The sequence below is a fragment of the Enoplosus armatus genome, chromosome 5, assembly GCF_043641665.1.
Source record: "Enoplosus armatus isolate fEnoArm2 chromosome 5, fEnoArm2.hap1, whole genome shotgun sequence".
Classification (NCBI taxonomy): Eukaryota; Metazoa; Chordata; class Actinopteri; order Centrarchiformes; family Enoplosidae; genus Enoplosus; species Enoplosus armatus.
In genome coordinates this window covers 375,569-398,497 of record NC_092184.1, presented here as the reverse complement: position 1 = coordinate 398,497, position 22,929 = coordinate 375,569, and the positions used below count along the sequence as shown (strand labels likewise).

The window sequence follows — 22,929 nt, the reverse complement described above, 5'->3', positions numbered from 1 at the left end:
CGAATGAAAATGAGACGAGGCATTTCGCATAGGTAAGATCAAAAATCACAGAAATGTATTTCCTTGATGGCGGTCCTCTGCAAAACAAATCTGTCAAATGTCAAAAAGAAAAGATTCAATTGGAGAAAAATTCTGCGCTTTCATGGCGAAGCAGTTAGTAATGGAATCCTCTTTCTCTGTAAGGAAGAGATCATTTGCCAGCAAAAGGCAGAAAACTTTTCAGCCAAACAAAAAGCCAGCAGATGATGATGAGAGAGTCTTGAGTGTACGGTGCAGCAGATCATGAAATGCCACAGCTGCAGAGAAGCCAGCTGTAGAGAAGCCCACTTAAATCAAATGGCACTTGTCCCGAAAAGGAAAGAAGAAAAAGAAAAAAAAACTTGAACAAAGGCTTTTTTGTAACACATCGTACTACAGCGGTACATATTGTGGTGTACTATATGTAAAGAAGAGAGGAAGAGTGACAGAGACAACGACAGGGAACAAAATAATCTATCATCATTGCAACCTCAAGTTCTTTGGCTCAGTTACAACCACGGTGGGAGTTAAACAGGATGGCTGCTCAAGCCAAGCAACTGCTGCCTGCATGCAACCAGCAGAGTCAAGTCGTTAATAACGGAGCTGCTGTGTGTGCAGTGAGGTTAGACTGATGAATGCTGAGTCAAAGAGACCATGTGGTTTGTCAAACTATGACGAAATCCTGTGATGATCTCTAACTGAGTGTTAGTAACATCTACAGTATTAGAATGTCTGTTTTTCTGCAGGGTTGTGAGTGTTTAAATGTATGATTGTGTCAGACTGACCACATTTTTTAGGTCAACTTTGCATGCAAGACAAACTGTCACATTTGAATGAGGGTGTATTTCGGAGGATGGATGCTGTCAGCGAGGACTATGATGTTGTCTCACACGGCTTGTCCTCATTGCTGTCGTCTTTCATATGGCTGCCATATCTGTATCGAGAGTAGTAAGCGCCCTGGGTTGCCCCGCCTTCTTCTTTTTCTTCTTCCTCTTCCTCTTCATCAGATCTTTCAAAGCAGTAGCGTCTTCGGCCAGGGGGGCTGGAGCAGGAAACAACAATAAGCTGATGTCATTATCAAGAAAGCAGAGAAGTTTTTTTTAGAGAGCTCAATACACTGCAAGGAAAAAAAAAACACAAGCAAATGTAGAAATCATCATCATTATTATATAATACATACATTGCATTTAGAAAACAATGTGGCAAAAAAAGGGGTTCATAAAATGTATTACTAGAACAATATTAAAAATACAAACTCACTGGTTGCAAGGCAATCTTGACCTACCAGGTGGAATAAAACGACAGGCAGACGTAAAATAACAAAAGAAACAATTTAGTCTGACCGAGAAAAGTGTATATGAATGAGACAACTGTATTCATTTGTAGTATTGTTGTAATACACCTTCCAGCCACCAGTGGCAGCACTAAGCACACTGCAGCTTAGCAGCGCCCCAGTTGAAGAGCAAGGAAGAAATCCTGCACCATCTTTGATTTTAAAGGGTTAAATTTAATGTGAGTAAAGAAAAGGTTTCTTTTGTTACTTGCGCTCACCTGAAATTGTTTTTCTTGTACCTGGAAGTTGCTAAAAGGATTGCCCATCATCCTGTGAGTTTGTATTATGAACATTCTTCTGAGTATGAACCCTTAAAAAGCCCAAAGGATATTGTGAGATGGCCATTAAAGACTGTGATACACAGTGGTCCTGGATCAGGGCTAACTTGGAACACGAACATACTGCAAATGTATAAAATACCAGCAAATACAGAAATGCTGCAAGTCATACACAACAATGGAACTCCATTGGAAAATAAAAGTAGTTTCCAGTGGACAATAAAACACGATTTGCTGAATCTGACCACTTATTGTCAGTTAAATAAGCTAATCTTAGTTTTAAGGCTCTTATCTGATGTTATTTGAGATATTAGCGCACCTAGAATTAGCCTTTTACTAGCTATTAGTTCATCTGTTTTTAGTGTCCCCAATCTTCTGTTGTGTCACTTTTGTACTACTTGCAGTTTTTCTGTATTTGCTAATGTTTGTCTAATTGTCAATGTTTCTCAGTGTGCTTGCATTTCATATATTTGCAGTGTTTTTTGTAATTTGACATACGTGTTTTGTCTCTTTGCTTGTGTGTTCTTGTGTTACAGTATGTTGAGCTCTCTTAACCACCAAAGAGTTGCTGTACATTTTGCCATGTTGCGAGGTTAGCCTTTCTTCAAGCATCTAGTGGGCACAAAATCTCATGCATGTGGTACCACGCTAGCATGCAAAACTGTTTTGTGTTATTATGGTTACTAAGGGAATATATCTATGCCATTCAAATAACAAATACAAAGCACTGTGCACATGTGATTCCATCCTCTCAAAATGTTACAGTTGTCAAGTGAATTAGAGCAAAGAAGAAAACAAGAAATCTGAAAATGAAACAAATGATTAACCAATATCATGACTCAAGTAATCTCATCCCAAATATTCCTAATGAACTCTGACACAAGGAAAATCCACTCCCATCACCAGTCTACATAGAGCTAGGCCAGCTTTTTCACATTACTTAACATTCAAACTGCTGAAATATTGCAAACTGGGGGTTAATTACTGTCAACTGTGCATCTCAAATGAATTTGAAAATCAATGCCCAGGGTCTAATTATCCCTGCAGTTATGGGACTGGAAGGAAAAATGTATTATGGCCTCTCTTAATTGACTCCTGTTATTTTTACCTTTCTGGAGCTACACATCAATGTGACATCTCGGGAGTAATTAAAGGCTGACTTAACATCCATGTTGAGTGCACCTTCTAACCAACTACACTTCCTGGTGTGATAAATTCACAACACACCCAAGTCTCTTCTGCGTCCAAAGAGTCCTCAATTAAAGCCTTAACAGTATTAAACTAGTGAAAAGACCGCCAAAGAGGTAACTGAGAACATTTAGTAGTGGTGGTACGGTGGCGCAGTGGTTAGCGCTGTCACACGGGAGGAAGAGCAGGGTAGAACGAGACCTGATCTGTAAAGCGCTTTGGGAACCGTTACGGTTCAAGAGCGCTATATAGGTGAAGACCATTTACCATTTAAACATCAAAAGCATGCCTAAGTTGACACATCATCAAAAACGCAACCCACAAATTAGAATTAATTTCATGTGCTGATTGATAACAGTGAAAAGGTCTTAATTGGTTAGGTCATGTCATGCTTCAAAAACACTCTTCAAGGTAAGTCCACATCAGGCAACCACCTCAGTCACTGTCCGGCCGGTACAGGTACTTCATCATCAGGCTGTCCACCTTTTTCTTCCTCTTCTTATCGTCTTTTTTGTTAAGGGGCTGGCTCTCAGAGCTCTCGCTCTGTGGCCTAGCTTCTCCTCTCCCTTCTGGGTTGCACACTTTTCGAACCGGGGCCCTCTTCACACTGCTGGAGCTTCGGTAGGAAATGGTAGAGGCACCGGAGCTCGACTCTGACGCTGAGTCTGACTCGGAATCTGAAGATGAAGAAGATGAAGAAGAAGACTGAGATTCATCCCTCTTCTTGGACTTTTTCTTGGACTTCTTGGACCTCCTCTTGGAGCTGCTCCTGTGATAATGGTTGTCTCCTGAGCTGTCAGACTCGGAGCTGTGGTTTCTCTTCTTTTTCTTGCCTTTGCTCTTACTGCGATGGCGACTGCTGCAGCTGTTGGCCCTGTGGGGTGGTCTCATGCAGTCCACAGCAGATGCAGAGCGTCTAACACTGCTGGCAGGGCGAGTACTGTCTCGATTACGGATAACTTTACTGGTGTCCTGATCATTCTTCGATTTTTCTTTTTCATCCGCAGAGTCTTCCAAGCTCCTGCGCTTGAATTTGATAGGCTTGAAACTCAGCACCTCATTGATGGCTTTCTCTAGGTCAGGGTCTAAATAATTGCGATGACTGACTGGTTTGATATCCAAGTTATCAATTGGGTCATTATCAGTAGTTGATGATCTGGCTTGTGGTGGTGGCATGGAGATACTACGGCCGGTGGATGAGTGAGGACTGTATGCTGACCTCTCTGTGAAGGCCACACTTCGACTGTCATCAAAAACAACGTCAAACTCACTCAGGTGGCAGCTGCGTGCCAGTGACATATGGGAATCAGCTCGGCTAACACTTCCAGGACTGTGACCCCCAGATCGTTTGCTAAAGCAAGGGCTACTGGGACTGCTGCCATACAGTGACCGTCCGCCTCTGCCCTCATCTAAGCGTGAGGTGCTTCGGCGGCGTCCAAGTGGGCTTGACATACCTAAACTGATGGTAGACTCTGGGCTTAACCCAAGACGTGTGGAGGCCCGACTTTGTGCAGTGAATGAAATGGTTGATTCTTTGTCAAAGTCACCCCAGCGGCTGTCCATGCCTTTCCTGGCTCGGCTGTTGGCCTCTGAATAGGCCTGAGAGATGACTGATTCTCTGTCATTCATGTCAACCCCTGCCTGGGACTTCCTCCTGGAGTTCACCGAGTAGGTATCGTCCTGAAGATCTGAGCTTTTGGGTTTAGCCTTATGGCAGGATAGAGCGTCTTCTGACTCAGCATTCTCCTTGAGGGCACTAAAGAGTGCATCCCCTTTGCCACCGATAGAATCAAGGTTGGATCGTTTTCTGTAGCTGAGGGAGCTCATCACTGACATTGACCTGCTGGGCTCTACCTCTTTGCCCTCTTTATTTACCTCTTTCCATTCCTTACCCTCTTTCCACTCTCTCCCTTCCATTGTGTCTACATTTACAGCAGATCTAAGAAAGAAACAGCGGAAAGGACAAAGGAATGAAGACAGTGGCATAGAAAATGACAAAGATGAGATATTGGGTCAAGCGGGTGTGAGTGAAGGAAGAGAATAAGAAACAAATGAATGAAACTCAGCAAATCATAAAAACAGAAATGTGATGAGAAATGTAAGAGCTGAAATTTAGCAAAACGAGAGTACAGCAATGAAAAAAAGACGGATTAAGGAGAGTGCAACTGAGGGCTGCATTGAAATGTTAAGATAGTCACCAAAACATTTTTATTGCCAACCAAGGACAAATGAAGACCCCAGTAATGATAACAGAGTACAGAGAGTAGAGAAAGCATGCTACTGCAAGCAAGCTACAGCTATTCTACAGAAAAAAGACAAACAGGATTTGCTTAGAAAAATAAATAGTATGTCCATCTTGCAATTGTGAAGTAATGTTTCTGTTAGATATGAGTTGAGGTTTAGGGTAACCCTAACCGTTGGGTTTCAGTAAAAACACAGAGTACCTGTACTTTCATAGAAACACAATAAGTGCTAGCAAAATCTTTGTGAATTCTGATGGGAAGTTACCTAGTAATTGTTACAGTAATACTTATTTTATGCAAAATCCATATGTTGAACCAAGGTACTGTATGTTTAACACTCATCCTAAACAATGTATCCCTGTGGGCATTACAGAAGAGTTAAGTAACATCATTTGGGTAAACTCTGACAGAAAATGTTTTCCAAATGTAAGTTTAAAGTAATCATGTTAAAGTATAAATATAAAAATATTTCTGTCTCCCTTTTACCCCCTTTTGTTGGTCAATTCTTTGTTAAGTGACTGACAGAACTGGGCAAGAATTCCAATGTACTTGTACTTGTGTACCTGTGCAAATAGCAATTAAAGTCACTTGAACTTGAAAGATACTACTACAAGGGGCAGTGCTGGCTAGCTTGATGTGAATCAGTCAGTGTATGTCTATGGGGACATGCTGCTAAGAGAGATTTAAAAACTCCAAAAGTTTTGGGAGTGGCTCGGCTGAGGGAGGGAAGTTAAATCTTCTGGTAAGGAGACAAATCTGGGGCAATCAAAGCTGTCAGATGGCAGACACATTCATTAATCTCAGCGAGCGGCTCAGGTAGACTATGCCAGCTGGCCATTGGGCATGTCGATAAATCTACCAAGGAGGTGGTTTGTTTTAAGAAAAAAAGTTCCCTCTTCACCAAGCGGGTGACAATAAAGACAAAGCTGCTTGAAAATCCATTTAAGTAATAGCAGTCTCCTCATTTCAGCCAAATAGTCTGCTCCGCTTTATTTCCTCTGGGTCAGATCATGTAAACCATTTCATCCAGACAGTCCAAAAGCAGTCAAATGTTAGTCAAATGGTAGACTGCTTCCTAACTGGTACTGCAGTGATAGTAATAGCAACTGGCATTGTACTGACCTGGAGCCCTTGAGGCTGCCGTCATCCGATAGGTTCTTGGCAGAACCTTTGCTTTTGGACAACCAGAACTTCACCCCGTCCACACGATCCTCCACCTCAGAGTCTGTGTCTGAATCCCCCTGACTGGTGAGGAGTCATAGACAGGAAAACATGTTAGGTGAAGGAAAGGAGAGACGAGATGGCAAAGGAATAGAGAAAAGGAAGTAAGAAATGGCCATTCAGAGAGGAGAGAATAAGGTGAAAGAAATGTTAGTGTGAAAGGAGAGTCAACACAGGTAGGAACATTCCTGTAATTCTCTGTAGCTGTAGAACCAGAGAATGAAGAACAGGTTGTATGTATTAGTGTGGAAGCAAAGGGGACGAAGGCAACGGATGCCTACTACTGCCCCAGCCGTGTATCTGCTGGTTGTTCTCCTCCTTTGTAGGCTCGTCTACCACATAATTTTCTGCTACCACCTCTTTGTTAACAAATGGATGAAAGACAGCACATGCAGTCAGCTCAAAGAGCCCTTGGAAACACACAAACATGCACAATGGAGGTTGTAAAGACCACATGGCAACTTCTCACTGTTGTCCCTTAGATGAGTGCTATCATGGTCCAGCAGCAGCTTGCACTAAGGCATCCAACAAACATTCAACCTTTACTCTTCCAAAGCTACTTGAGAGCTCAAGTAGCACCATAACAGGAACAAAACCCCATGATATCATATCACATCATATCATATCATATCATATAGGAACTTTCAGTTTTGTCCAACCTGGCTTTTATTTTCACACTCTGCTGGACACACACCCAACCCGGACTGGTTTTAAAGTCTTCAGTTCTACATTTGAAAGTGAAGAGGAAAGTGAATATGAATTGTGGTTGATGATGCTGTAAAGGGGTGCTAAAACAATTTAGCATTGGCGTTCCATCCTTTGGGGGGACTTGTGAGACACAGAAAAGAAAATCAAAGAGGCAGACGCATATACTGGAGATATCTTGATATCGCAAGCTCCAAAATCACTGGATTATATACTTCCTCAAATGCAACTTAATAGCATTTTCATTAGACCCTCCATGCCTGTTAAATGCCTGCGTCTTTCAAACTCTATGCCCACAGTTTGTAATGCTGTTATAAATTTGTAGTCTCCATACTCATACTCCATACTAATTTTCTCAAACAGACCAATTTTAAAACATCAAAGTCTGTATAGGTGCTGGGGAGTACCACTGCATATGTGAAAAAAAGTTGTATAAAGGCTACACAGAGCTGTGTGAAATCTGATAAACTGATGTTGGGAGTGAAGTTTGAAAATGAAAAAATCTCACCAGACCTCTGGAGCCCACTCCTTATCTCTGCTTGCTTACTAGTATAACACACCTAACCTAAATTTTGGCAGTCGAGTTGCATTGTGGGTAATGTAGGCGCCAGCCAGGTTTTTGACAAGACAGAAGAATGCATGGAATAAAAAGGATATCATCACTGGTTCTGCTGCATTGATTTGGATGTGAGTAATAGTTTTAGTATTGGTCCAGTAGATCTCCTCCGCCGACAGCCGCAAATGGGCTGCAATGGCTGAAACAATCTTTGGGGGCAACTGCGCCCATGCAAGAAGTATGTCCACTGCTTATTTTTGCCACTGACAGGCTGAAAGTGACAACATTTTGGAAATGACAGAGACAGACCTTTTTGTTAAAGAGTAAGATCCTTTTTGTTTGACCAGAAACAGAAGTCTTGTTCAGGGAGAAGTCTCACGAGAGGTGAGTTCCTGCAGGAAGACAAAGTCCTCTTACACTAACAAAAATGTCTATCTCTGCAGGGATCCTTTCCATAATAAGTGCCACAATGCACCGGGCTTGCATTGGACATTGCGCAACTCTTTTTATGAGTGCAGTGTGCGTCTACGAATTGATTAGTCAATGGACTTTGACATGTGAAAGCTGTGTCCCTTTAACTGTGTAGATCTCTGTGTCAGACAGCAGCAGGGCCTGAATGAAAGAGAAAATATCTTGCACACTGTCTCACTTCTATTTGTTTTCAGATTTATAAATGTTACCACAACCAATGATGAAATATGGCAAAGACTATGAAAGCAACACCTATGTTGAAGAAAGCCTAAATATTTTCAATTGCACGGTGGAGTGGCAGAAAATGTCTTGATTTACTTTTCATCTGGTAATTATTTTTATCACCAGTCCTGCGCACACAAGCAGTCTTATGCATACACTCATAATTTCAGTTCTTGACAGAATGATTTGTTACACAGCTGGGTACTGCACTGCTTTTCCTCTCAATTATCATTACACGTTCACAAACCACTGCGAGCCATGGAGTAAAATAGAGGGCATGTCATAAAATTTGATACGGATGAAAAGAGCGCAACACTCATTAAGTGCCGTCAAAGCCCAGTGCATGCGTGGTGCTGTGAAATTAAGTTGTTACAGCTTAATAGACCTACAGAGACATCAGAGGGGTGGCTCAACATCTCTGCATCTGTTTCAGAAAGCCTCCCATCTTGTCAAGGAAGAGGGAGAACAACAGTATTTTCTTAGGCTTAGTACCACCTATAATTAAAATCATTAGCACTCAGAGACAAAAGCTCCCTAGATTTCAAAGGGGAGATTTCACATAATGGCTTTCCCTGTGAGATCGAAATGCATAGCCGGCTAGCTTTTATGGAATACAATAACCTTGGACAGTAAAGCTGGGACGGCATTCACGCCAAAGACGAGAAAGGAGGGATGGGAGGAAGGACGGGGGTGACAGACTCTTAAGCTGTAATTAGCTTTGCAGAACATGCCTTGACTATTAGACAATCTAGGGATTTGCTGCTGCCTACTGTTATGATGACAGAGCGTCTTTGTCTTTGGCACTATGGACTTGTGAGAAAAGACTGGGTAAACAACACTCAAAGAGAGGAGAGGACTCTCTAACGTCAGGTAGCAGAACCTAAACTCCAGACTTATCTGACCATTTAAAGCTTTGCAAGGATTTATGTGTTGGCCAGGTTTTGGTGAGTCAACTCTTACAGCCCTCTTAAATTAGTCTTTCAGCCTTTTTCTTCACTAGCAACACTGGTTTTATATAACAACTCTTACCTTGAGAAAATGGAAAAATGGAAATGGGGAAATAAAGTGCACCTTGTAACAGTGACACTGCTGAGTTTCCTGTAACATACAGCAGTACTAAAAATGGCTGTTTTAGCTTGTGGTACAGAAACTCTTTCTACTAGAAATTGTTTTGCCAAATACATTTTGGAGGAAATGTAATTGCTGCCTGGATTATGTTTTTATGTCGTGGACTGGCAAATGCTTTTCCAGTCCACAAAGTGTTATGTTCTTGTACCACACAAAAGTAAGGAGGAAGCTGGTCAAGTTGGATGGTGGGCGTACTAATCGCAGGACTTTGACACCAGGATTTGCATCCCGCATGTGGTTAGGTTTAGGTTGCTAAAAAACTTTGCCTCAACATAACCATGAAAACATTTGTTAATCGTTTATTGTAGTAAAATAAATGAAAAACGTTGACAGTAAATGTTTTGTAGCTATGTTCAGTATGAATATTTAGAAACTTTACAGATATGTTCAGTTAAAAACAGTTCCAAATTATGTTGATGATGTTTCATTCAGAACGTATTTGCTGTTGCAAATTAGTAGTACATGAACATAATTTCTAAGAGACAGGTTTGGGTACAGATGCATGCTTCAGGCACTACTCTCGTCATAAAGCACTGTGTGTAGGTTTTTCTAATGTGATAACAGAATCTTTTAGATTGGACTGAGACAGATCTGAAGGTGTAAAGGTTTGTTTAAAAATGAGACAATCTTGGTGAAAATTGGTGCAGTCTCCAATGTGCATTGCTATCCTCCCATTAGTTTCAGTGTGTTGTGTTTTTTGCGTTCCTCAAATTTCGTCTGCATACAATGTGAATCAGTGCATGTTTTCAACATCTACCTATGCAAAAATATTCTAGAGGAAGTGACAAGATTATATATCATCCTCTAGGTGACTGTCATTATTCTCCAAGACTTTCATATCACAACATACAATTTCATACAGAGAGCTATCAGGTCTACAGCCAAAAACCACAATCGCGGGCACTATTTAATTGAGCGCTTCACACATAGTGTCAGCCACAATTTATGTCCTTGACCACCATACCATTAGTTAAGCCCTGCCGGATAGCCAGGGGGAAGCAAACAAACACAGTGCTGAGGAGACATTAATTGTCTGTGACATTCTGCCCCCATTGGTTGTAGATCTCTGTTACACACTATTACATTCATCATTAGCTTCTATGGATTCTCCTGCTCTGCTCTGCTTAGCTTTGCCACTCTGTGTCCCTGGGTCTTATAGGCACTACTGTTTATGCCTCCGATATATGAAACTGTTGACCCAGTGAAGTCCCTTTGGCTTTGGAGCACAGACAGGCATATGCATCCTCTCCAAGACCATCAGGAAACACTGTCATCCACAGTGTCACATGAAAAGGTAACACTGTTAATCTGTGTTGCAAAATCAGTGCGATATGAATTGCACACATTTCGCATCTAAACAGACCAATATTGACATTTAAAGGGACATTTTTAAACTCTTCAGGCTGTAGAACAGCCTTTTATTAAATATCTAATTACAAAAACAAAAGGGACTTTTAGAAGTTTCTGGGATTTCTGTGAAGTAAGGTGACATATTTTTAATGTAAATTGTACTTGATATATATTCATAATATCATATTATTTATTTTTTTGGATGACTTTGTATTCATGTCATTTTGCTTTGGCTTTTAACATCTTGGGACCATGTTGGAAATAAGTCTTCTCACTTGAACATGTTATCCTTTGGATTGGTGTGTTTCGTAGACCCATGAATAAATCAAATTAAATCAAATACAGCTGACTAGTTAATTAGTTACCTAGCCTGCAAACTGCAGTTTTCCCTTGGTGGATTTTGGTAGCTCACTAAAAGTTAAGTAATTAGGTCAATTAAATCAAAAATATATCAAAAACTGATTAGATCAATACATATTTCTGTTAATGATGAATAAACTAACCAATTATTAATAATTAAAGTGGAAATGAGAGATGTCCAATCAGCCTTTTCAGTGATTTATCTAGCTGCAGCTAACTTTCTTTAGAAAACTACATCAGCCAGTGCAGATAAAGTTAATCATGTATACAGTATCATATAATGTATTGCATACTGCTGTATCATCACAGTATAAACTACTGGACCAGTATCTAAAGCATTTTAGCTGGCAAGCTAATGATAATAATGTTACCTGGCTAGAGCTAATTAGAAGTTAACAGATACCATACTTCTATCTCCATAACATTATCTTCCATTAGCTGCAGAGTTAGTTGCTGGAATACATAATTGAAATGAATAAGCTAGTTAACTAGACGCAAAGCCAAAGTGTGTCCACTGTGTGCTCCATAGTATGTGTCCATGTTTGTAGAAAAAGGACACAATAGCAAAAAAGCTGATGTTTGTTGGTTCAAAGTCTGTGTTTTCTATGAAGTGAAAAAGGCTTCAGAATTAGATGTATACATTTCTGGATATCATGTACTTTAGAACAGCTTAATACAAATTATTATACTGTATTATACTGTACTGTATTAATGAAAATCTAAAACCATGTTATGTGTTATCCAAACACAAGGAAAGACGAGCTTTTTCATTCAAACGTGGCAGTGCTAACAGCTCATTAAAATGAAAACACTTTGGTCTCTTTGACAAAAGCCGGCACTTTCCCGCTCTGATTAATAATCTTTTACGTGATCAAAAAAAAAACAAAGACTGGCAAGGGACTGGAATGGCTAATAGCCAGAGGATAATGCTGCGTTGGTGACAGCTTTTGTAAGACATTTGAGGGTTCTGCATTATTAAGCAAGTGCGAATCAAAGACTGACAAGGAACACACCCTTTTTTCTCCTGTCAGGAGGGCAGTCACCACCGAGAACAGTCACATCCAGCCCTTGAGCGGGCTGAAGAAATATTAAGAGGAGCAAGAGGCTGACTGCTGTTCAAACACAACACAGTAGCGTCAGACATAATGCCCTCAGACCAAGGCAAGGCTGTAAACACAGCTGGATATGCCCCTCAGTGGGTAAAGGAGAACTGTGAGGAAGATCTCAGCCTTGAGGGGGGATGGCCAGAGAGATTATGACACTTGTGCCTTTCAATTAAGAGATTTGCAAAGTGTTTAGCCATATGGGAAATCTGAGGAGGGAGGCTTCTTTCATGCAGAGGCTCAAGTAACATATTGTCAGTGGTATTCATGCATTTCAGCATGTGAGGGCATGCATTGAAGACTGGAGTGAAATGTTATGAGGGAATCTCTGAGCACTGTTGATGATGCATTATCCCCGAGCCTTCACACATCAAAGGAAAATCCCCCTTGACTTGTTGAACATGTGTGGATCTGGAACTGAGCCACTGCTCTTTGATTCAGAGGGCCTGACACCTAAAACTGATGTCTTAAAATAGATGAAAATTATCACAGGAATCAGAGAAAAATCACCAAACAACAAAATTGGCCCAGAATGCCAGGTGCATTCCAATGATCTTTTCTATTTTTTTTCTGTCAGGGGGGATTTTTCCTCTAAATATCTGCTCTTTTCTACAGTGTGACAGCCAGAAGCGATGGACTAACTGGACCGAAACTAAACCCAGAGAAAAACTCTGGGTTTTCTCTCTCCACGATCAACTTCTCCACTAAATTTTCAAAGACTGTAGAATGCTGCATCATTTCCAGTGGTGCAAAACAAAACAACACAAAAAAAGAGCTCTAGTTCCTCACATTCTGTTCTGTCTTTTCTGATACTTAGTCACCATGTCTTGTAAACTGGTCGTGATGATGATGGGTGGAGGGACAGACAAAAAAAACAAAAAACAACAAAAGACAAGAAAAACATGAGATAAGAATCAAGTCAAAAATAATACTTAAAATTTGAATGCTTAAAAATATCTCAATGATTATGGATGTCATGTCAGATGATGTGATAGCCCAGTGTTGTTTTTCCTTTTGGCAAACTAACTGTACTGTACTATACACATCATGTTTTTAAGACTCAGCATGCCACATCACCCTGATCTTGTGTCTTGTGAAGAAAGCATTACAGAGCATATTCTAATGACTCACATGGCTGTTTACTGCTGCTGTAGGGAGAAGAACTCTCACTCTGTCTTTGTGGTGGAACTATACTGAAATATTTGTATATATTCAGTCAGCTAACAGTTGAACCATCTTCATGACAACTGAGCAAACTCCATCTGCTGACTAAGACAGTGAGATTCTGCTGCTGCTAATCTAGTAAGTGGACCCTAATTTTGTTTTGTGCCTTTTGTGCACTGGTGCCCTTTAATACATTGATGATTGGACTCCACATATGTAAATGGCGTCTGCCTAGTAACTCAATTATTCCTTGGGCAAGTGCAAATATTTCTGGCTATCAAACTCACCCTTTGTTTACACTCTGCTTCACATTAAGTCTTCTGGAACTTCAAGAAGCTTCAAACCTGGACGTTAATTTTTTTGTACCTGTTGATAAGGTCTTCATTGTCATCACTCTCCATCTCGTCCTCGATGGCTGCCTGGAGGTCACCGATCCTTTTGAAGGCCAGCTTGAGGTCTGCCTGCAGGCTCTGATTAGCAGCCTCTAAGCTCTCAATGTCCATTTCCTGTTAATGAAACAAGAATCAGCTGACCGGGACCAAAGGTTGACCAGTTCAATGTTGCTGATTTATTGTTGATGGATACAATGCAGGCTCTCCTAAAATGTCAGGAGTGTCTGACCGTACTGCTTCTTGATAGGTAAATGTTAGTAAGTTGTCTCATTACTGTCTATCAGATCCTCACCAGTTCGTGTTTTTTACGGCTGGCTTCAGCTTCCTTTTTGGCCAATTCACCCATCTCCTCTTTGATGTCGCGGATCTGTCTCTGAAGACGTTTGTTCTGCTCCTTATCTCGATTCTCTCTGCTGCTGCGCTGGTCTCGTTCTTCCGTCAGTTTCTCCAGGTTCTCCTTAATACGAGCTACAAGGCTCTGTGTAGCAATAAAGAAAGAAGGTTCAACAATACAGTCAGATTGACCATATATACTGTATAATACATATACTGTATGTGTGATCATGTAGAGCAGGCCGGACAGTACACAATGTGTACTGTGGGGGAAAAAATGCAGCCAACAAATAGGACTCTGGCAAAACAAAATCGAACCTGGCTCAACCTTTGCCAGTCTGCAACAAAACATTATCTGGCAGGATGCTGAGAGGGCTAATCAAATATGGGCAAGCACACAGTTCTGGTAGATTAGCTCAGCTCCAACAAAATCTGGGCATTGTGACTGATGAAATGTCATGTTCATCATCTGTCGCCTTGACTACTATAACACCCTTTTGGCAGGCCTGCCAGCATGCACAGTAAAACCTCAAATGCAAATAGTGGAAAATGCGGCAGCACGTCTGGTCAGCAAAAACAGCTCATGTTACTCCATTTTTCATTACTCTCCACTGGCCCTGTTTCTGCTCCCATTAAGTTCAAGTCACTAATGCAGAATGGCCACTAGCCACCCACCTACCTGAATTCCCTCATTTAGGTTTATAAGACTTCTCATTCATGATGATTTGCAAATGAATGATGACTATTCCTACCATCACGAGGCAGGGCTTTCAATCCTAACAGTTCTACTACTCTGTGGTGGAATGAGTTACCCAACTCGATTCGATCAACAGATTGCCTCTCTCTACCACCTTCAAGACCTACCTCTTCTGAGAGTATTTACTCACCTAACACGCTCTTTCTCTCTATCTCTTGATTCTTTTCTAGCTTTTTCTCCCCAAAAAAAAAAAAAAGGAAAAATAGTGCAATGCACTTATATATAAGCTGTGTGGCACTTGGATCAGGTAGAGTGTGAAACTGAATGTTGAGGCGCTTATTCTCAAAGGCTTCTCCTAAATCTATTGTGGCTTGGATTGCACCTCATTGGTACTTCGCTTGGACAAAAGCATCTTCCAAATAAATAAATGTGAAAGCAAGATTGATTTGTAACGTAAATGCCGTATTTCTAACATTGAACTTGTTGATTGTTGTGACGAAAGCAAGACGAAAATAACTGCTGCCCTGATAACGTGTTTTGGCTTCTTATCAGCCTTCAGACTCGTGGATCTATTACTGAAACTGGATGTCATGGATCATATTTCATGTCTTTCCTTTTCTTTTGATGGGAATGTCATTATTTTATTATTTTTCCAATTGTTTGGTCATAAACGATAGTATTGGACAAGTTGACATTTTGACCTGATGATGGTGGTAGATGAAAAGTCACTAGATTACCAAAATTATTGTAATTCATACTGAGAGGAACGTGATAACCTGTACCAAATATCATGAAAATCCATCCGATACCTGCTGAGACATTTCAAACTGCTGCTGGTGCTAGATGAAAAGTCTGAGAATTACACACATTGTGATTAATCCCCTGGAGACCATGAATGTCAGTACCAATTTGTATGCCAATCCATAATGTAGATATTGAGATATCACTGGATAACTGAAAGCTTTGACCTGCTGGTGGTGCTAGAGGAAAGGTCAGGGGATCACCAAAGCCATTCGTCATATTCATCCTCCAGGAAACTTAAATATCTGTACCAAATGCTATTGCAATCTTTTGTTGAGATATTTCACTCTTGACCAAAGTGGTGGTTTGACTGACTAACAATGCCATGCAAAGAGCCCTGCCCCTAGCATGACTAAAAAAATCTAAATACATACAGTATCCTTATTACAGCCCTACTTCTGTTCCCTTGCTTGGGCCACACCCATCTTTGAACTCAACCTTCATTTCGATCTCAACTGCACACCTGTAAAGTTTCGTGATTGCATTTTGCACAGTTGCGACACAAAACCGTTGACAAAGTCTGTCTACAGACAGACATATAAACTCCTGGCAAAATACTGCTTCTGTGGCGGTTCCTGCTACAGCAGGTGTCTCCAGGACCACATCTTGCCATGATGACACACACACAGACTCACAAGGTGAAAACACAGTCACAGTTGGTAATAAAGCACCACTTGACTGTGGCTCCTATCATCCAATATCCTTATTAAAAGTGGACTGCAAAATCCTCATTAAACTGATATGCCTGGAGTCAGTCATATCCTCTATTATCGACCCCGACTAAATAGGCTTTATTAAAAACAGACACTCCTTCTTTAATAGGAGACGCCTCTATAATATTCCAAATAATCCATCACACAGTAATAACCCAGAGATGCTGATCTCTATAGATGCTGAAAAAAAGCTTTTGACCATGTTGAATGGGTCTATTTATTCCACACTCTTGGGAAATCCAGATTTGGGCCACAAATTCGTTCTTGGATTAAAACTCTTTATTCGGCACCAAGGCAGCTGTACACACCAATAAATATATCTCCTCTTATTTCAATCAGCAACGTGGCACACGCCAGGGCTGTCCCTCGTCTCCACCTCTGTTTGGTGTTGCAATCAAACCTGCACAGTGCAACAATTAAGGGGTTCTAGGGATTCATGAAGGAGGGAGGGAGGGAACACAAGGTATCCCTTTATGCGGACAATATGCTGATATATTTATCGGATCCCTCACTGTCTATCCCAAATTTACTTAAACTACTTTCAGATTTTGGCAAGATTTCTGACTATAATATGCAGAGGAGCAAACTAATGGCCATTAATACAGCAGCCAGACAGACCTCTTTGGTGTTCATGGTGTTCCCTTCAAAATGTCTGTTCATAAATTTAAATATCTTTCTACTCTGTCATGTCTACTTGTTTGTTTTTGCTTTTTGTATTATAAAAAATAAATATTTTATATATAACATATACATACATTTATATATGGTCTTAGTATTTGGGTCACGTCACCCAAGTTAAACACATACTGGCAATCTATTTTTGATGTTTCGGAGGTCATTGGCAGGCATATACAACCTCCAGCCTTTACAGCAACATTTGGGCTGGTATCTGAGGATATAATCCTTAACAAAGCCAATTAACATTTTAGTATTGGGAACCTTACTTGCCCGACATTTAATTATTTTTAAAGGGGAGGGGAGCTGCCCTCCATCACTCTCTCAGTGGATTAGAGAATGATGCAGACACTAAAATTAGAGAAGATTAGACATACAGTCAGTGGCTCAACTGCAAATTGCACTTTCAACATTCCTTAAAGCTCCTTCATCAGTATGATATTACTGTTATTTACCCTTTTTTCCCCTCTGTTTCCTTGTTTTTCTCATTTTATTGTTGTGTTTTTTCTCTTTCCTTTCTTATTTTTTTCTATTATTGTATTTGTATGTCTTCTTTACCTGGCCAAATTGGGATTGGCTTGATTTGAAACTTTCTCCTTCATGTTTTGGGAATGAGAACGAGGGTGGGATGGGAAAGAAGGGGGGTGAAGTTATTTCGATGTATCCTGTATTTCTGGACCTTCTTTTGTAATGAAAAACATTATCACATTTTAAATAAAGCTTGTTAAAAAAAAACAACAACTATTGATTGGCTTGAAAGATTGATCCTGCTGAAAGATAAACCGTCGCCCCAGTCTGAGGTCAAGAGCGCTCTGGAGCAGGTTTTCATCCAGGATGTCTCTGTACTTTGCTGCATTCATCTTTCCCTCTATCCTGACTAGTCTCCCAGTTCCTGCCGCTGAAAAACATCCCCACAGCATGATGCTGCCACCACCATGCTTCACTGTAGGGATGGTATTGGCCTGGTGATGAGCGGTGCCTGGTTTCCTCCAAACGTGACGCCTGGCATTCACACCAAAGAGTTCAATCTTTGTCTCATCAGACCAGAGAATTTTGTTTCTCATGGTCTGAGAGTCCTTCAGGTGCCTTTTGGCAAACTCCAGGCGGGCTGCTATGTGCCTTTTACTAAGGAGTGGCTTCCGTCTGGCCACTCTACCATACAGGCCTGATTGGTGGATTGCTGCAGAGATGGTTGTCCTTCTGGAAGGTTCTCCTCTCTCCACAGAGGAACTCTGGAGCTCTGACAGAGTGACCATCGGGTTCTTGGTCACCTCCCTGACTAAGGCCCTTCTCCCCCGATTACTCAGTTTAGATGGCCGGCCAGCTCTAGGAAGAGTCCTGGTGGTTCCGAACTTCTTCCACTTACGGATGATGGAGGCCACTGTGCTCATTGGGACCTTCAAAGCAGCAGAAATTTTTCTGTAACCTTCCCCAGATTTGTGCCTCGAGACAATCCTGTCTCGGAGGTCTACAGACAATTCCTTTGACTTCATGCTTGGTTTGTGCTCTGACATGCACTGTCAACTGTGGGACCTTATATAGACAGGTGTGTGCCTTTCCAAATCATGTCCAATCAACTGAATTTACCACAGGTGGACTCCAATTAAGCTGCAGAAACATCTCAAGGATGATCAGTGGAAACAGGATGCACCTGAGCTCAATTTTGAGCTTCATGGCAAAGGCTGTGAATACTTATGTACATGTGATTTCTTAGTTTTTTATTTTTAATAAATTTGCAAAACTTTCAAAAAAACTTTTTTCACGTTGTCATTATGGGGTGTTGTGTGTAGAATTTTGAGGAAAAAAATTAATTTAATCCATTTTGGAATAAGGGTGTAACATAACAAAATGTGGAAAAAGTGAAGTGCCGTGAATACTTTCCGGATGCACTGTACATGTTAGTCTTCAATAATGTTTTAACAGGTGTCTTTTAAATCTGCAGCGAGTCTATTCAGTCTGTGCAAGCAGCACACTTTATCAGTGAGTGTGCTTCTGCATTAGCCACCGGCCCTGTCCATATTTCACGTACTGAGTGGGTGTTGTACTGTGCCTCCTCATATCTGTATTGATTGAGCTCTGTTACCTCCAGCTTTGATGAGCTTTACTACTCAGGCAACCTGAAATATTCACATACTGCAGTTTTTAATGGTGATGGGAAGTCTTTAAAAGCCAACAAAAAGGCAAAATGTTGTGTGTGTAACCCTTGTGTATGTTTTACAAACTCTGCACATTTCACCACAGGCTAAAAATCCAACTATCTTTAAAAAATACATCACATTTAATAAATATATTTATTTTGACTTTGGAGGGCAAGGAGCAGAGGGAGTATGCCTGGCGATGAGCACATTGCTAGTAATTACTAAACTGAACCTGCAAAATTGAGCGCAGGGTCATTTTATCAGTGGGTAAGAGAGGATTACAATTTCTCCCTGGGAGCGTGCAGATGGTAACCTTTATTCTTCACTTGTGCTTTCTGTCTCAGGCAAAATCTGAAAGTAATTTGAAAATGACAGAATAACAAATGATATTGTCAAGTGAGAGTAACACAAGCTAGAGGACAAAGTAAAGCAGGGATGATTATATCTAACTTGCAGTGGTCTGAAATTTTATGGAGCTAGAGTACATGTTCATGTTGTGCCATTTATGTTCAGTTCCTCAGGACCTTTTTGTGTTCCTGCAGTTGATATCTGACCCAAGCAGCACAGGGCGGCATGGTGGCGCAGTGGTTAGCACTGTCGCTAGCACTGTCGCACAGGAGGTAAAGCTGGTTAGAGCAGGTTGGGGGTTCGATCCCACGTCATGTCGAAATGTCCTTGAGCAAGACACTGAACCAGCACCTTGCATGGCAGCTCGGTCGCCATTGGTGTGTGAATGTGTGAGTGAATGGGTGAATGAGACTTAGCTGTAAAGCGCTTTGGGTGCGCTCCACATGCTAGAGATTCCTCTCCCAAATGTCTACCACCACAAGCACTACTCCACCTGTCTTTAGCTCTCACCTCTAGGCGTTTGACCTGTGTCTTCTCAAACTCCAGCTTAGTCTCCAGCTCACGGATCTTGGCCTCCTGCCGGCTGACGAGGGATTTCTCCACCATGGACTGCTCCTGGAACTCTACCTGGCTCTGGAGGGCTTGCATCTAAGGCAAACATACACACATTTATGTCACTATACTTGTGAGTGCTACACATTGGCTGGATTAAAATCAGAGCTTTTGTGTCTCAATTCAAAGCTTCTCTTCTCACAAAGAGTAGACATTCACTACTACTAGAGTACACTACTCTTCAGTCTATGTGACGATTTTCATCACTATGCAGATGACGCCCAACTCTATATAGCTGTTGATCCTTATGACCTGAGTACTCCCTTAAAAACTGCTGATATCACATTTCTGAGGACCAAAATGTCCTCAATTAAATCAGGACAAAACTGAGATCATTGTTATTGGTCCAAAAGACTAAACTGTGGGTACAATTTACTACACTCTCTCAGCACAAGAGTCTTTAGATTTTCTTTCCAATCAGTCGGTAGAAGGTATTTTGAGTTGTAAATTCTCCTCCTTCTCCTTCTGATTGAACCCTGCTGTGTTTGGTTGTATTAAAACATTTAGCCTCTTGGGTCACAATGGCACAAGGTAGAGAATTTAAAGTATTTAGAATATTTGAAACCTACGCACGCTATGCAAAACCACCACAAAACAGTATAGTAAACCTATTTGTTGATGATGATGATCAACATTGTATCCATCTGCCCAGTTATTCTGTGCAGCACTTCCTGCTTCAGGGTGGGTTGCCAGATAAGGTCGATGAGCACAGGTCTCTGTAAAGCCATGATGGTACTAACCCTGGCAACCTCACTGTGATGACAAACTCTGTTTGTGTATGGATTAACCAAACAAGATAAAACGTATCATTTGATGATGATGTATTTTTGGACTTTAGACAGAGCAAGGCTAGCTCTTTACCCCTGCTTCCAGTCTTTATGCTACACTAGGCTAACCACGTCTCAACTCCAGCTCCGTACTTAACACACAGGCATGCGTGGGGTCAATCTTCTCATCTCACTTGGAAAGAAGCTATAAGCTATTTTTTCAAGCTACTTTGTTGAACTATTCTTTTAAGACAAAATAAAACAATGCATTAGGAAATAAAGCTAATGAAAATTAAATGAAAATAAGGTTTTGTAGAGGTGGTTTTGAGGTTTTACATTCCTCAAAGTAAGGTATAATAAAAAATTGGTTAGGCATCGGGACTGAATCAGAAGAGGTAAATTACTGTCTGTGACATTGCTACTTTAAAATAACACTAGGCAACCTGAGAGGTAAAAATGGAGAGGTTGGGGGTGTTAATGTTTTTCTAGCTTTAAAGAAGTTGCAGGGTTGTCTCTCAATGGAGATAACTGCACTGAAACTGTGGTCTCCGATGGTATCATTGTATGGAATACAGTGCTTGACTAAGACAACATAGCCCTTGTACAGGTGGAAGAGGGGATACTGGTCTAATCCCCCCATCTTCTTGACTCGGTTTGATTTGTCAGGTACAGCTGTGTCTGATGGAGAAAAGGATTCATGCAGCAGCAGTCATTACGAGGATGACAGCACTAGTATGTTCAGCATTATTGCTTGTCTGAGTTGGGAAACCAAGCTGGCCATCTGTGTCATATATTGCCAGTGCCAATCCTGCTTGAATGACACATCAATTACATCAAGGGTTGCATTTGTCAAGAGACCGGTGCAAAGGCAAAGGAAATGGGTTGAGGCAGTGCTGCACATTTATGCAAGTTTGTAAATGGGATTCTTCACTGGACACAAAAGCAGAGGAAACTCTAGAAACTTATGTGTCAGGGGAGGGAGAGGGCTTGCATTATAAAACTGAAAATGTCATGTCATATACAATGTGAGTTACAATTTCTAATTTGAGCTCTTTAGGCAACAGTAAGTGTTGTCATAGTGATATCTTTATATCAAACCGGAGGGTTTAGCATGTCTCTGAAGAATGGAATGGTACTTCTCCTTGGTCAGGGTGTAGTCGATACGGTGTAGGTGTCCAACTTGAATATTCCCACCACCATGTTTCACTGTTGGTTTGATACACTGCTGTATCATTCTCTCTTCTGTTCGTCTCCTTACATTCACCCTTCTGTTACTGCCATAAATCTCAAACTTGGATTCATCAGTAAAAGGGACTTTTTCCAGTCATCCACAGTAAGATACTGGTATTTCTCATCCCACCCCAAGCGTTTGGCCTTGTTTCCCACTCTGAGAAGTGGTTTAGAGGCCACTACAAGACAGCCTTCGTTTGACAGTACTTTTGCTGATTGGAGTCTTGCGTTCTTTATTTAGCAAATTCTGTATCTGTGATGAAGTTGATTTTCTATCTCTCAGGGAACTAAGCTTGATGTATTGATCTTCTGATGTGTGGTCACTTTTGGTCTGCCTGATCGTGCTTTGGATACAACTGATCAAATGTAAAGTGTATTAGAGTTCCATGAACTGCCCCTTTAGAATTCTTTACTCTAGTCATGATTTGACACTGAGAAAGCCCCTCTTTGCTAAGAATAACAATTTTACTTCTGACACTTTCACTTAGTTCTGATGCCATGTTTCCGACTATCACAATGCTACTTAGGAAGCAATGATCTGCTGGAAACTTGAGGCACAGCCATATTTATAACAGGTGAACACTGGCTGCAAGCTGAGTTAATTGAATGAGCCTCTGATGAGTAGATCAAATACACCTGAGTGTCATCTGAACGCATGCTTTAATGGAAGGGATGCAACTCAAGGAAATCTGACTTTTTGTACAAAGGTCAATGCCATAAATTTGCTTAAATTTGATTGCTGACCTAGAAATGGTGCAGAATCCTAAATATTTCCTCTTCATTTTACATGTCATAACTTCTTGTGTTTTTAAACGTTTCAGAATCCTCAAACTTTGTGATTATTTCCAGATAATTTTCCTTTTATGTGAAAATATTAGAGATT

The 22,929-nt window shown here is 40.9% G+C and overlaps 1 protein-coding gene across 1 annotated transcript in view; it reads right to left on the bottom strand.

The window, feature by feature from the left end:
* Window positions 1-975: 975 nt before the first annotated feature.
* Window positions 976-22,929, bottom strand: part of LOC139284844 (unconventional myosin-XVIIIa-like) — a 156,053-nt gene continuing 134,099 nt past the window's right edge. The window contains exons 38-44 of the mRNA XM_070905181.1: window positions 19,948-20,085; window positions 14,025-14,210; window positions 13,707-13,846; window positions 12,966-13,010; window positions 6,183-6,305; window positions 3,252-4,756; window positions 976-1,060 (exon numbers count right to left, since the gene is read on the bottom strand). Of these exons, the coding sequence (XP_070761282.1) occupies window positions 3,253-4,756; window positions 6,183-6,305; window positions 12,966-13,010; window positions 13,707-13,846; window positions 14,025-14,210; window positions 19,948-20,085 (2,136 nt within the window). The 3' untranslated portion in view covers window positions 976-1,060; window position 3,252. The remainder of the gene's footprint in view (window positions 1,061-3,251; window positions 4,757-6,182; window positions 6,306-12,965; window positions 13,011-13,706; window positions 13,847-14,024; window positions 14,211-19,947; window positions 20,086-22,929) is intronic.